We start from the raw sequence: 14,543 nt of genomic DNA, 5'->3' as shown, positions 1-14,543 counted from the left end.
AATGCTTTTGAAGTGAACTATTTTTAAAGCATGTAGTACATTTACAAAATCAAATTATGAAATATAATATATGTATAAACAAAAGTATAAAACTTATTACAATAATAAAAAAACAATTATAATAGATATTATATAGCGGCAATGTTTTAGGAGCTTCCTTCCGCTGACAATTTTTTCGCAAAGCTCTTTATTTATTTTTTATTTAAGCGTGGCAATTATATTTACATACAAATATTTTTTATTGCTTAAATATAATTGCATTAAATATATTCGCATGTAAAACTCTGAAGACTCGCTGGTTAATGATGGCATTCCTTAAAGCGTAACAGAGACGTGCGTAAGCGAGGCTTGTGTAAGCGCGTTGCAGCGAGCGCCCTATAGCGTGAAAATAATCACTTTTTAATTTAGTAACGGTGATTTCAAAACAATCAAGCAAGCAAAATTTATATGCAGAAAAAAGCACATGTCACGTTCACTGTAAAACACGTTTATTTAATTACCTTTTAGCTTATCTCAATAGTACACAAAATCCGTATGCTTTTTTTCACCGCACAAGGCAACTGAAAGCAACTAGACAATATACATACATATGTATTTCAAGTTACGCAAAAACAAAAAATTTCACAATCTTTTTAAACCACTTAAAAAAGTACACTTCTAGACAATTTGTTTCTACTTTTATTTTATATTTTTCTATTATTTTTATTTTATTTTATTTTTCCACATTTTTTATTTTTTTATTTCACAAGTAATTTTTTTGTAAAAACTTCAAACACTTTTTCTCAATATATTTTCGGTACAAAAAACACACACTCGCATTGCGCTTTACTTCGTTACAGTGTAAGTTTCGTTGCTTTGTGAACACTTAATGCACTGCTGCCTGCACCGGTTTACTATAATAGTTAACGACCAATTAAGTCAGCAGTCAGCAGGCGTTGAAAAAAATGCCAACGCCTACAACAAGCGACAAATAAGCATTAGACACGATTTGATTTGGCGCATCTAGTCGCAAGTAGAAGTAGTAATTTGATGAAATGCTTAAATTTCTCAATTCGAAGCTTCTATAACACATGTGTAGTAGGTGTATGTGTGTTTTGTAGATGCGCAGGCTGCGCTTGATTAACTTCTCAAGACGATGATGTAACTTCCTTCATGCGCAGTTGCCTAGTCAAGGCATATATAATAGATATTTATGTATAGACATGATTTATAAAGATCACCACACCCTCTAAGGGTTATGTTCATTACCAAGTCAGAAAAGACGCGCTTTTTTCTTTTGTGATGCTTTTTGAAGTCATTTTATTTAATAATTAAAAAGAAAATAACGTTAACTTCGGCTGCTCCGAAGCTATAATACCCTTCACGTAAAAGAATTTCTTTCAAGAACTTTATTCGGTCAGTTCGTATGACAACTAGATATATGTTTTAGTGGTCTGATCTGAATGATATCTTTTAAGTTTATACCGATGCTTGGACAATAGGTTAGGTTAGGTGGCTGATCAAAGTTGGCACGTGGACTCCGAAATGTACTCCTTTTTGAAGTGATAGAAAATAATAATTCCTATGTTCGAAATTATAAATTAGCAAAACACTAAGTAGACAATATAAATTTGCACAGGCGTTTAATTTCCATTCCCGCCAACTCGTTGGGTTGTCTGAAGGTAGGTAGGTAGGATTCTCAGCCTTACTGCGTGGACGCCAAATAGGTCAATAGCACGTAAAAAGCCCCAAATCTAAGGAGAGGCTAGCCTTACTGAAAGCAAAGAGACTACTAGATCTCTTGCCATCAATCTTGGGCTATATGGCTTTGGCGAAAGCTCATGTACCGATGGTGTCTCTCACGGTAGTCGGGAACCGGATTTTTATCCGACCATAGACTATCAACTCGGTAGAATTCTGTCGCTACAACAATAACAACAACATAGTGGCCCAACTCTTTCTAAAGATATCTCATTAAATAAAAAGTTTTTCCATAATTAATTAATTCCGAAAGTGGTCCGATTCGTTGGGTCCAACAAATGATCAGTGGTAGAAAAGGACGTGTGCAAAATTTCATATCAATATCTCAAAAACTGAGGGACTAGTTAACATATAGATAGACAGACGGACATAGCTAAATCGATCCAGCTTACCATGGTGATCGTTTGTATATATATTTTTTGTAGCGGTCAGTGAACTATGATGATAGTCCTGCCGACTAATGAATTGGCAGAAGTGGTGCAAAATTGGAAGAATTGATCGTATTTATAAGACATGACCATATGTCTGAAATTCTGTGGAAACACTAAACCAAATCTCCTACAAATATTGCAATCTGACCATATACATATATGATTAATCACATATAGTCAGTAAGTTAACAAACATAAATTCGACTCTAGGGGAGAATATAAATTCAGGAGCTAACCGAGTTTGGAGACACCACCGTTATTGGGGGTATTTCTTTATCTATGACATTTTTAGAATTCTTTCCAAAAATAATCTTTCCTAAAGGCGTGATTTTTTTATTTTGTGTGTGGAACCAAATTAATTATCTATGTATACTAACAAACTAGGACAACCTTGAAACTCAACTATACAGCTGTAAGTACATGCGGTCATAATGTTAACGACGTACATACATAAGTATGTATATGTATTTATAGACTAAAAATACTATACTCGTAGATAATATTTACATCTGTACATACTTTTAGTAGTATTATTATTATGTAAACAACTTTTAGGTGTAATACAGTTAGCTTAAACTCACTTTCTGTCTGACCGTCAACAAACCAACAATTCGACGCGTGGTTCCCATTGCTATCATCAAAATTAAATAATTAAGTACTCTATAATATGAGTATTACACAGTACTTTGTTTGATAGTACTTTGTTTGAATTCAGCTTACTAATAACGCGAGGCACGTACGATATCTGTTTTGTATTTAGAGATTAACAGCTTTTCACTAATAAAAAACTAAAATAGTTAAACAAAAATATTTTTCTTTTTTTTTTTTTAAAGATAACGGTTATAAGTATACCCGATTGTAGGAAAATATGCCAATTTGTGCTATTAAACTATTTATGAGCAAATATGAATATGCAAGTTTAATATTGACAAGCAAAGTAAAGGTACTACCAGGTTCCAGTTTTAGAAATAGATAAGTATTTATGAAATATGAAAGTATTTAAACTTATATTTGCAAGGCACACTTAATTCAGGTCGTTTATAGACTTTTTTAAAGCCATATAGTATTAGCCATCACCTCTTGGTCACGTTTAAAAATTACTGTTTTTCTAAAAGACTTATTGAAAATTTCATTCAAGTATGCAGTATAATAAAACAATATAGTTTTCATTACATTTTTCTGATTTTAAAATGTTGATCTAAAATAATTTATAGTAGTTCAACATTCAGTGATCAAAACTCTAATACAACCTTTATATTATATTTATATCCCAATGACTGCCATTGGAAGTACTGCCTCTCTTTGTATAAAGCAATTTAACTCAAAATAGAAGATTGTGCCAAAAATACTTGCTCACAGCCATGGCTTTGTCGAAGAAACAAACACTATTAATTTGAAGTGCAATGGCATTTGGATTTTCAGAAGTATGAGCACATTACTACAGGCCACAAAGTATGTATATACAGAGTAATTCCACGTCAATCCCATGTACATAACCGCAACAAACTCAATTTTTAAGTTAAAACCCGCCAACAACACTCATCCTAATTATTTAGAAAATATTTCATAACCTGCAAAGCAACAAAAATCACATGCATACATATGTATTGTATTTGTGATTAAAAAACCAAATTAATTATAAATACTTGCTACTTCAGATAACAAAACTAATTTAAGATATTTTAAACAACGATACGGCTAACAACATATTACAGATTTATTTGCTAATTTCAATAACTCATTATCAGCATCAGATTAGTAAACACATTGATTGACGGTAATAATTGTGTTCAAAACACTTCTAAGGACAAGGCACGATAGAACGAAATTTTCCATTTAAAACTTTTTATTAATTTAGGGTAGCGTTAAAAAAAGTTTATTTATAGCAAAAAATATAATATAGAAACAGTTGTTCATAATTTCTAACAATAATTAATTCAGTTAACATAATACACACTAGGGTGCTTGAAACATTCTTTTTTTTTCTTTTTAACTCTTTCCCCCTCTAATGTTAGTGATAGACAAACAAAAAATCCTCCCTCAAGCCAGGCACTGTAGATTAACTCTAAGGGGTTGCTATTTTTTTTTTTTTTTCTTAGGTTCCCATACATTTATAATAGGAATTTTCGTTTCTTCATTCAAACTAAAATTTTACCAACTAATTTTCGTTTCTCAAAAATAACCATCACTTATTCAGAAAGTTCACTTTTCAAACTTTAAAAATTTCTACGACAAAGTTTGATTATCTCAATTAGGCGATTAAACATAGTGATTTGAAATTTTTTATATTCAGAAAGTTCACTTTTCAAAATTTGAAAATTTCTGCGACAAAGTTTGATTATCTCAATTAGGCGATTAAACATAATGATTTGAAATTTTTTCAATAAAAATAAAAAAAAAGTTTCTGAGAATAACAATTTTGTAATTTTGTATACTTCAAAGAAGAGTTACAAATGTAGAGATGCACACTTTTGCAAATACGATCAATATACACAGAAAATAACAAAAAAATTTTTTTTTGGGGTGAAACAATTTATAAAATACTATCAAAGTTAACGTTATAAGTTTAAGAATTTACTTTTTGGTTGATGATGGAGCCGAAAGTATTTCTACTAAATATACATACATAAATACAAATATTTAACCAGATCATTTTATTTTAAGTTTGCCACGGAGTTTTTAACACCCAGAAGGAAACGTCGGAAACTCTGAAAGTGTATATATATTTATACAAGTAGCTGATCAGCGTGTCGATGTGTGTCGATTTAGCTATGTCCGTCTGTCTTTATATACGCGAACTAATTTCCCAGCTGCCATACAAATTTTACCGTCAAAGTCATGTTCTTGTAAGGCAAATATTTTTATTATTGATAAGACATCTGCACGAAATTTGACATAGATTATTGCCCAAGTCAATGCTACAATCTCCAAGCATAATGTTTAGAACTGCCATAGAAAATTTAACGAACAAAATCTAGATAAATTTTTTGTTATAACCCTTTACTTCGTGAAGGGTATTGTTCCTTGTTTCAAGCTTCAATAATACTGGAAAATATATATATACCGACTTTCGAAACTCAATACATCGCATTTACGGTTCCTTGACTTAATACCCATACCGTAATGTTCTATATATACATTTATACCAATATTTATGTATATAATAGCCATATGTATATTGTCATTAAATACATTTGTTAATACATATATAGACGCATTACGTACACGTTTAAAGAGAAATATTTATTAATTTGAACAGTTTTGCAAAGCAAAAAGTGTTGGCAAAGCAAATTATTTACCGCTTTCGCGTTGCTTTTGCCAATTGCAATAAACTGGTTATCAGCTAAATCCCTACATACATATGCATGTGAGTGTATATATTACATTCATAGCACACACGTTCACATATATTTATGCCTACCTGATAATCGGAAAACAGTTGCTGATAAATACGCGATAAGGTGAGCTTACAGTTAATCAAAAAAGGAAATAAAACATTTAAAAGCGTATGAGCATATGCATGTGTGTATATCAGTATGTAGAATACACAAGCACTTGATATGTTTCGAAAACAAAAAAAAACTAATGTAGCAAAATAAAAATATTGTGGTTCGAAAGTCAAAAACTTTTAGTTAAAAAATCGATTTAGAGTTAGTTGGAAATTTTCAGAATCCTAAAATTAAAAAATCAGAAGAAATATCGTTCTTTTAGTAGAGATTGAAAATATTCCAGAAATAATTTTGAAAAATGCAGCAGGGTTGATAGAGTTACCAGCTATATTTCAGGCTTCTGTCCCTGTTACGTAGGTTCGTATACACTATAAATGAATACTGCCTTTAAAAAAATTGATGTTTACATTTAACTTGGAATCATAGCTGAGTAAATATTTGCTCAAGTTTTCGCCTTTCACAATACTTGTAATCATTGTTAACAAAAGTAGTTCTGAAGTACAGGAACTTCCATTATTGCAAAAGGAGAGTACATACACTCCAAATGTACTTGTATTTTCCAGTACTTCATGAAGTAGTATTTCAATGGTAGGCAAACAATACTTCGCAGTAATTTTTAAGCGAAAAAAATGTCAATACTAAAAACGCAAAGAAAAGAAGGTGAAATGCGATTAAAGATGAGATTTGTTTTATATGATTTCAGTAAACATTTCGACATAGAAATATATAATAAAAATTTTCTACTTCCCATAGTGATATGATATCGGTGGTTCCCACAAATAAACAGCTCGTTTAGAAGAATCTCTAAAAAGTAATTTTAGTTCGATATCTTAAAAACTGAGAGACTAGTTCGCGTATATACTGATAAATCACGCTTATCTTATATACATATGTATATTATAGGGTCACCGACGTTTCCTTCTGATAACAGACAAACGTTTGTCTGTATGCACTGTCATGGACTTTACGGCAATGTTTTCACGCAGCTGCAAAATTAACACACTACCAACAGCTGCGACAGGAAGACGTAATTGCAGTCACCAAAGCAAACATAACGCCTGCTTTAGCGCGGATAGGTATACATATGTATGTATTCTAAGGTACTCCCATTGTTTAGCCAATGTATGTAAACGGTCAGCTGCTTCAACAGTCACACTTCTTATTGGTTGACTAATATTGTAAATAAACGTGTTGAGAAATAAGCCATACTTAAGACAATTAAGTAATAATATGTACATATGTACGCACTAGCTAAGCATACATTGTATACGAGCATGTGGGTGTATTTCGCACCATGTTAAACAATTTGAGGCAGTATGGTAAGTGCTAATTCAGACAGCAGGGAATATGCACATAATTTTATTTGCTCTTAACTGATGAAATAATTCGGTTTCGTACTAGTTGAAACAAAAACTGTAGTCGTAAAGAAAAATCGGTAAAGCGACTTTTAATGATCTGATGTAGGAAGTTTTGCATAATTTTTATCTACATATTTTGAATATGTATTTACTTATGAAGAAATTTTCTTAAAGGGGTCGTGAGTTTTCTCTACGAAGTTCGTAGTTTTTACTTTTTGGTTAAAACCAAAAGACCGTGTTAAAAAAGAGGTGATTAGTAGATAAAAATCCATAGCTTATATTTTCAGAACAGTAATCCATAATCTAACTTTGCTGCAATAACAAACCGAACAACCACAAAATTAAATATTTATCGATATTAGAGTTTGGGCTTAAGGCTTTCAAATAATATTTATAAAAATGAAAACATAATAGCTGTATATTATCACATACTTTAAAAAATCTACTTGATAGAACGACTGATTTTAAGGGGGAATAGAAAATGTTTTCTGTTAAATTTTCTTTTTCTAATGTCATACTATTGGTTTTAAAAAGTGATTTGAATTTTTTCAAAATTTTTTTAAAGAATCAAAAAAACTGTGATTTTTTTTAAATGCATTAGCCCTACTCCCCCTTAAAATAGTGATTTATATACAAGATTTGACTTCAAAGGTACATAAGCGAAAGAAACCCCAAAATCAAAGAATAAATTTATACAAATCAAGGCACAGCACGTTATAGAATTACGAATTTATTAAGAATGAAACATTTAGTTCTTGGTAACGCAATCGGTTAAATGAACCATGCATAATGTATGTCTCAATTGACCTCCTTCCAAGTATGAATGCAACGAAACAGCGAGTCAATAAAAGCTACAAAACAAGGAGTTTCATGATTCATTCACTAAAAACTACCACACACAAGGATATTTCTATTTTTATCATTCCCATTGCCATTACATATGTTTGCATTGATAAATCAATTGACTTCACTGCGCTGCAGTGGCGCGTCTCCAATTAACTCAACGTCAAAGCGATATTGTAGCAATTTAACCAAGCACAATCTGAACTTTAACAATTCATTCAATTTAAGTTAACCCTACATGGACAATATCGTTTTCGTTATTTGTATATCAATTTCGAAGACAATTTACGTAAGAATAAATAATCAAAAACACAATTACACAAATAATCTTAAGCTTGTCATTGAATGAAGGCTTAATGGCCAATCTACCTTGTATTTTGTTTTACACTTTGGCTGCGTTGGCCATTTTTCCCCCATCGATCAATTAGATTTCTAATACGATTGTGTCAGTTTCATTTACCTTTAAACGAAGATTTCCAATTTCTCGCACAATATATATTAAAATTATTTCTTTATCCGCTTGCACTGTTTGATTTGCAATTTTTTCTTGTTAAATTGTACTAATTTTCTCAAATTAAACGTATTTAACTGGTGAATCAAAACAATTGCCAATAAACTTTTTCCGTTCCTTATGCCTAGCCAATCTTCAATGAAATAAAAAATTTCAATTTTCTTCTGCACTTTTAATTGTCAAAATCAGAATAATACAAATGTCAAAAGGCCATGTTTCAAACCCGCTATAATAGGTTTGAAACTTGAATGAAATTACTACAGTGCAACAAAAGTATTAATTTACATGTAAATATTAAAATATTTAATATTATGGGAAAATATATTATATACTTTTATGGTTTCATTATATTTTAAACCACTCTGGCTGCTTCTAATGTATAAATAAACTAGAATGGGATGATAATATACTTTGTATAGAAAACTTTTATTTTGATGAGATATCTTCAAGAAATTCGGTATGGATTCGTTACCAAAACAACGGATACACTCCAAATAAATTCAGATAGGACACTATAGCATATAGAAAGCTCGCACTCATCTAAGAAAATCAAACCGGTGAATGGAAAAAATGTTTAATTTGACCAGATATCTTGTTTATATTCAGATTCATTTCAAGTTATGTGCATCTGGCTGTCATCAAAATAAATTTCTATCTTCCATAAAATCGGATCCACATACCCTAAACAAACGTCAAGTTTTGAATTGCTAGAGAAATAAATATGTGGTAAAATCCAATATTTTGAGAAAAAAAATAAGTAGCACAAAGTAATTTCCAAAAATTACACAATTTCATTTTAAAATAAAAATATTTTTATTTTTTCTGTGTAAATGCGAATCCATTTTAAAACCACCAACAAATACACATTCTCACTATTAGAATATTCACTCCCTTCAACTAAACCCGGATTGTTGTTAAGTTCCAGCTTATTTGTCCTTGGTGTCGCCCTTACCACCACGTATTCTACCGGTACGACGGGCAGCGATGAGACCGACCTTGCGACCAGCAGATGTACCGCGCTTAACTGTGGAAGCTTTACCAATATGTTGATGGTTACCACCACCGTGAGGATGCTCAACGGGATTCATAGCGACACCACGTACCTTAGGCCAGCTGTTGCGTTTCACCTTGTATTTGTGGTATGCACGACCAGCCTTCAAGATGGGCTTGTCGATACGACCACCACCGGCAACAATACCGACCATAGCACGATTGGCAGAGGGCACAACTTTCTTGGCACCAGATGGCAGCTTAACGCGAGTCTTCTTGGTGTCAGGATTGTGGGCAATCACGGTGGCGTAGTTACCAGATGTACGTGCCAAACGGCCACGATCTCCGGTCTTTTCCTCCAAGTTGCAAATGATGGTACCTTCAGGCATCACGGACAATGGCATTACATTGCCGATTTGCAAAGTGGCTTTGCGGCCGCAGTATAAGAATTGGCCGGTATGCATACCCTCAGGGGCGATGAACAATTCCTTACGAATCTTGTAGCGGTAAGGGTCACGGAAGTGTACGACAGCCAATGGTGCGCCACGGCCGGGATCATGGATAATCTCCTACAATTGCAACATAAAAAATGTATAAGTAAAAATTTAGAAAATAAAACAATAAATGTAAATTACCTTAACAACACCACGGATGTATCCATTACGTTCAGAGAAATCGAGGGGTCTTAATTTAGCGGCTCCCTTACGCCTCTTAACATGGGCCTTGAAGACGGACCCAGCGCCTTTACGTTGTGCACGAATAACACGACCCATTTCTGGCTTTCAATACCTAGACAACGGAAATAATACACAATTAATATTATAACCGCACAATTAACTTGTAGTATTTTTGTATATATGCGCCATCAAATATGTACACATATGCAGCACTAGCCATCGCCGCCAAGTTTTTGGAATGTTTACAAAATGTAAATTAAATCGATATTAATATAAAATATTCTTAACTTTGATGTAATAATCACGATAAGTTCACGTTTAAATAATAATTTCGCGGCGATGGCTAGTATAAATTGAAATAATTGAAGATTAAATTGTAGCACAAAGCACCCACCAAGCCTGTAAAATTAGAAAAGAAAGAGAAGTAGAGAAGTAGGAAGAAAAGTACAAAACATGGGAATTTGACATTTGGCCACAATACTGCCAACCGTAATGACAGTACACAGCGCCACACTATTGTGAATGGTGCGTACTTCCGTCTAGATGTGTTATTTTAATTTTCATTCCGAAAGTGTATAAATTGAAAATATTAGCTGGTTGGTACTATCAGGAAATATATGGTATGCAGATATATGTACGAATCAATTTATATCGAGATATAGTTAATGTATAGACAAACTGATTTAATATATTTGATTTCGTGTTTAACCCTTTGTTGAGCACGAGATCACAATAAAATGTTGAAATTCAATACTTTTATTTTTGTTTTATATTTATATATTAATCAGTGCATATTTACCCTTGCAGCCAATTCTGAAAAAAAAAAAAATTAAAATATTTCGTATAACTTTATGAAAGCTGCAAGTTTGGTTTTTTTCATGTCCTTCTGAGGGTTAAGCTTTATTCCGTTTTGTAAGCTACTTCCGCTCTCTATTTCTATAAATTATATAGGCGCTAAAAGGAGTTTATATTCTGCTAATAATTCTAAAGCTATTATTTATCAAAAGGTATTATCGCTTTGGGTTTGAGGAATAAGTTGAAAGAAATTAAAAGATAGTTGTTGTTCCACAAATTGTTTTACATCAAGTTGAAAGACCTTGACAGGATATAAAGTTGACATAGTTCCTTTAACGCTGTTGTTCTTTCGACAGAAAATAGCCCTGAAACAGTTCGTAGGATTGCTTTCGAGTTGACAGTCCTTGGTCGTACAACAATTGGATCATTTCCGGTTCCATAGATCCATTGGTCGTGAGAACAAACATTACCAGTTTCGTAGACACGGGTGCTTTGAATAGACCTTATTGATAAAACAAAAATTGTTATTTCTAAGTGAAAACAGTGAGATATATTATCAAGAGCTGCTTCGAATAAAATATTTCTCCACTATTAGCGTCATAATCTAAAAAACACGTAAGAAACGTATAATCGTGCAAACGAACTAGAAACTAAATATGAATGTATACTTAATATATAATTCACCGAGTCATCATTACTTTGAGCCAAAAAATATGTTCAATAAACAGCAGATTGATGATTTCGTAATTTTTTCCGTACCCTTAATATTTAAAGCTTTTTCTTAAAGTTGAAAACCATTTTTTTTTTTGTTTTTTGTATTTAACATATTGTGACCGCTTGAAAAAGTGTTTTTTGGAAATTTTGAAATAAAACTATTGTGTGAAATGTATAAAATGCACACCATAATTAAACAAAAATAATATTTTTTAGCGAGTTAATCTGTAAGGTTTGACTCCCGACGGTGAACAATTTAAATTTATGAAAAATGTTTAGCCCAACAATTTTTCACGAAACGGTGTTTTCAGAGAGAGAGAGATTTCTCCGAGACGTCTAAAAAGATCGATTGAAACTTCCCACGGCCTTCGTAGATATATTTGTCAGGTAATGATCAAAGCAATAAAATTTTTTTTATCCTCTCTGAAGCGTTAATTTTTTTTGTCTAAAATTTTGACTAGTCCATCGATTACATCCTGTTTTCAACTATAGTAATATTTTTTTTGGATTAAAGACTTAATTTTAAGCCGAAAAATATTCTACACCATAATCGAATTCCGGCTAAGAAATTAAAAGAATCAAAAAACTTTGAAACTGAATCGTAAAGTAAATTAAATTTTGTAAATGTAAAGTTTCTTATTTAACTATTTGTAAAAATGGCACTTAAAAATCTCCAAAAAAAAAGTTTTTTTTTGTGATTTTCACGAGGCTATTAGCATTTGAGCGAAGTTTCTACCAAAAAAAATGTTTTTTTTTACATTTACATGTTTCAAAAATATGGTCACCAAACTTTAATTCTTGAAATCCGTTAGATTTCGAAAGTCATCTGCCATTTGGAAAGTTATTTTCAAGTTGATGTAAGTCCAGGGCGCAAAAATTCAGCAATCGTCATGAAATCTTTTACACATGTTCATTCGTGGTACCAGAATTTGTCATTTTTTTTTCTCCTCCTAGTAGCATGGATGTGGAAAAGAGTACATATTAAAAAATATTTTTCGATGGCGTTCCAGAATTTTCTTACGATCGTTAAGACGAGCTGTCGTCGACCAGCAGCCATTGTTTTTGGTTTTGGATCACAGAAAAAAATCGTACACTTGGTAAATTTTTTCCGAAATTGTCTTGAGCTAGTTGTTGTAGTGGCGCAAAATATTGCTGAAGTAATTTCGAGGAATGGTGACGGGCCGCATAAAAATCAGAGTCCGTTCCGTTTAGTTAGAGCTGACTGCCGTGGAATTTTTTCATAATTAAGAAGAATTTTCTCCTCAAAGCACAACAACACCCCGCACCGCCGCACATGCCACTTTCAACGACAGCGTTAGCTTTAAATGCTTCATCAAAGAATACACATTCCATTTTTTATTTTTTGCCATTTTAATTTTGAGATTATATATATATATATATTTCATATTTATTTCAATTAATATTTAGATATATGCGCCTTATTGGCGCAACAATGCGCACAATTATATATAAAAAAAAAACTAATAATGATAATGTTGTAGTTTCAATAGTGAAAATTAAGAAGACAGCATACAAAGGTTTGGCCGGTTAAGAAGTATACATTAGATTCCAACAATACGCCAATTAACACAAATCCAAATACATTTATTAATTAATTACATAACTTATAGGTTAAAAACGAACAAACAAACAAACAAATATACATCGATTGAAGTAACTTCCAGTGTGGCTTAAAAGTTTCTAAATTTTCATATACTTTCTTTTAGATTTCATTTCAAGAACACGAAAAAGCTTAGTGAAAAAATAAGTTCGCAAATGTTGTCAGTATGTATGTATGTATTTTGCCAAATAAAGAATATACCGTGTTGCACACAAACAATTACATATGTAATAGGGTGTTTGGTTGACTGGAGCACTTCAATATGAAGCGCCAACCATGCACTGCGACAACAGCAAAACAAAATTGTTTATGCTTCTACAAATACAACACACAGCGAGAAACGTTAAGTAGCAAGTATTTTGCAGGAAAAAAGAGCATAAATAATTTTAAATATTAATTTTTTTTAGATTTTTTAGCGTTGGCGTTACAAATTATGTGGTTGTGCTAGAAATACAGTTAAGGTTACAGTTATCGGCATTGATTTCGGGCACATGTAAGAGTGTGAGGTGAAGTACAAAAACATTTAGCTATACATACCGATACTGAGCGCAGCAAAAACAAATTAAATATGTCGGTATATGCAAGTGAACTAATTACAATTAAAAATTACAAATTAAATTTGTTGCAGCTGCATATTTTCCCGCCTTTTGCTTCTATCTGTTTATGATTGCATGTGTTAACTCTTAATTTGTTGCTTTGCTTCTTCTCTTTTATTTTATAAACTTATTTTTGTTGCTCATCTAATGCACCATCAACGCATTTATATACATATATATGTATATATATTTAATGTGTACATATATGTATACATATATGTCTGTGTGTATTTAATTTTTTTAACTCATTTGTGTGTGTGTGTGTGTACGCATTCATTCTTTATTGCGAACGCCGTTTTTTAGGCGCTTTGTAAAAAGTTCAGTAAAAAATGCTTAACTAGGCCGTTTAGTATTCTTATGTATGTATATAAACTGCTTCATTTATTTAGCTTTCTTTTTTATCTTTATTTTATGTTTTAATATTTATTTTTCTTTTTTATTTTACTTATTTGCAATGCTTTGCAGCCGCACATTTTACGTGTTTACATATATTTTTTTTTAAATCTTTAAATGTGTCTATTTGCGTGTGTGTGTGTCACGTGTGTAACGCTGGCTGTCAATCGCTACATTTTTATGCTAATATTATTATTAGTATGTTTTTGTTTTTTTGTGATGCGCTATTTGTTTTTGCTTTTTACATACATAGCTCGAATTTCATACATTTTCTATGCGTTCTACATATATACCATTTCCGGTTTCCATTCCATATGCTCTACTCACTTTTTCGCATTAATTGTTATTATATAATATATTCTCCATTCATTTGTATTTATGTACTATCACTTATGTTTTTACAAATGGCGTTTCAATTCAATTTT

The 14,543-nt window shown here is 31.8% G+C and overlaps 3 protein-coding genes across 3 annotated transcripts in view; all 3 read right to left on the bottom strand.

Moving 5' to 3' along the window:
* Positions 1-628, bottom strand: part of LOC108965107 (protein spitz) — a 2,711-nt gene extending 2,083 nt beyond the window's left edge. The window contains exon 1 of the mRNA XM_018927313.1: positions 501-628. The gene's annotated coding sequence lies outside the window, so the exon portion shown is untranslated. The remainder of the gene's footprint in view (positions 1-500) is intronic.
* The window catches only part of LOC108965102 (NEDD4 family-interacting protein 1), a 12,168-nt gene extending 3,691 nt beyond the window's left edge, over positions 1-8,477 (bottom strand). The window contains exon 1 of the mRNA XM_018927302.1: positions 8,282-8,477. The gene's annotated coding sequence lies outside the window, so the exon portion shown is untranslated. The remainder of the gene's footprint in view (positions 1-8,281) is intronic.
* A 644-nt stretch (positions 8,478-9,121) lies between these two features.
* Positions 9,122-10,448, bottom strand: LOC108978158 (60S ribosomal protein L8). The gene is made up of 3 exons (XM_018948306.1): positions 10,394-10,448; positions 9,958-10,111; positions 9,122-9,891 (listed from the first exon to the last, which is right to left on the bottom strand). Exons 2-3 carry the CDS (start codon positions 10,093-10,095, stop codon positions 9,259-9,261), a joined length of 771 nt encoding a protein of 256 aa, XP_018803851.1. The 5' UTR covers positions 10,096-10,111; positions 10,394-10,448; the 3' UTR covers positions 9,122-9,258.
* Positions 10,449-14,543: the final 4,095 nt, after the last annotated feature.

The sequence above is a fragment of the Bactrocera latifrons genome, unplaced genomic scaffold (genome assembly GCF_001853355.1).
Source record: "Bactrocera latifrons isolate USDA-ARS-PBARC rearing strain unplaced genomic scaffold, ASM185335v1 scaffold_1, whole genome shotgun sequence".
Classification (NCBI taxonomy): Eukaryota; Metazoa; Arthropoda; class Insecta; order Diptera; family Tephritidae; genus Bactrocera; species Bactrocera latifrons.
This window is presented reverse-complemented; position numbering and strand designations above follow the sequence as displayed.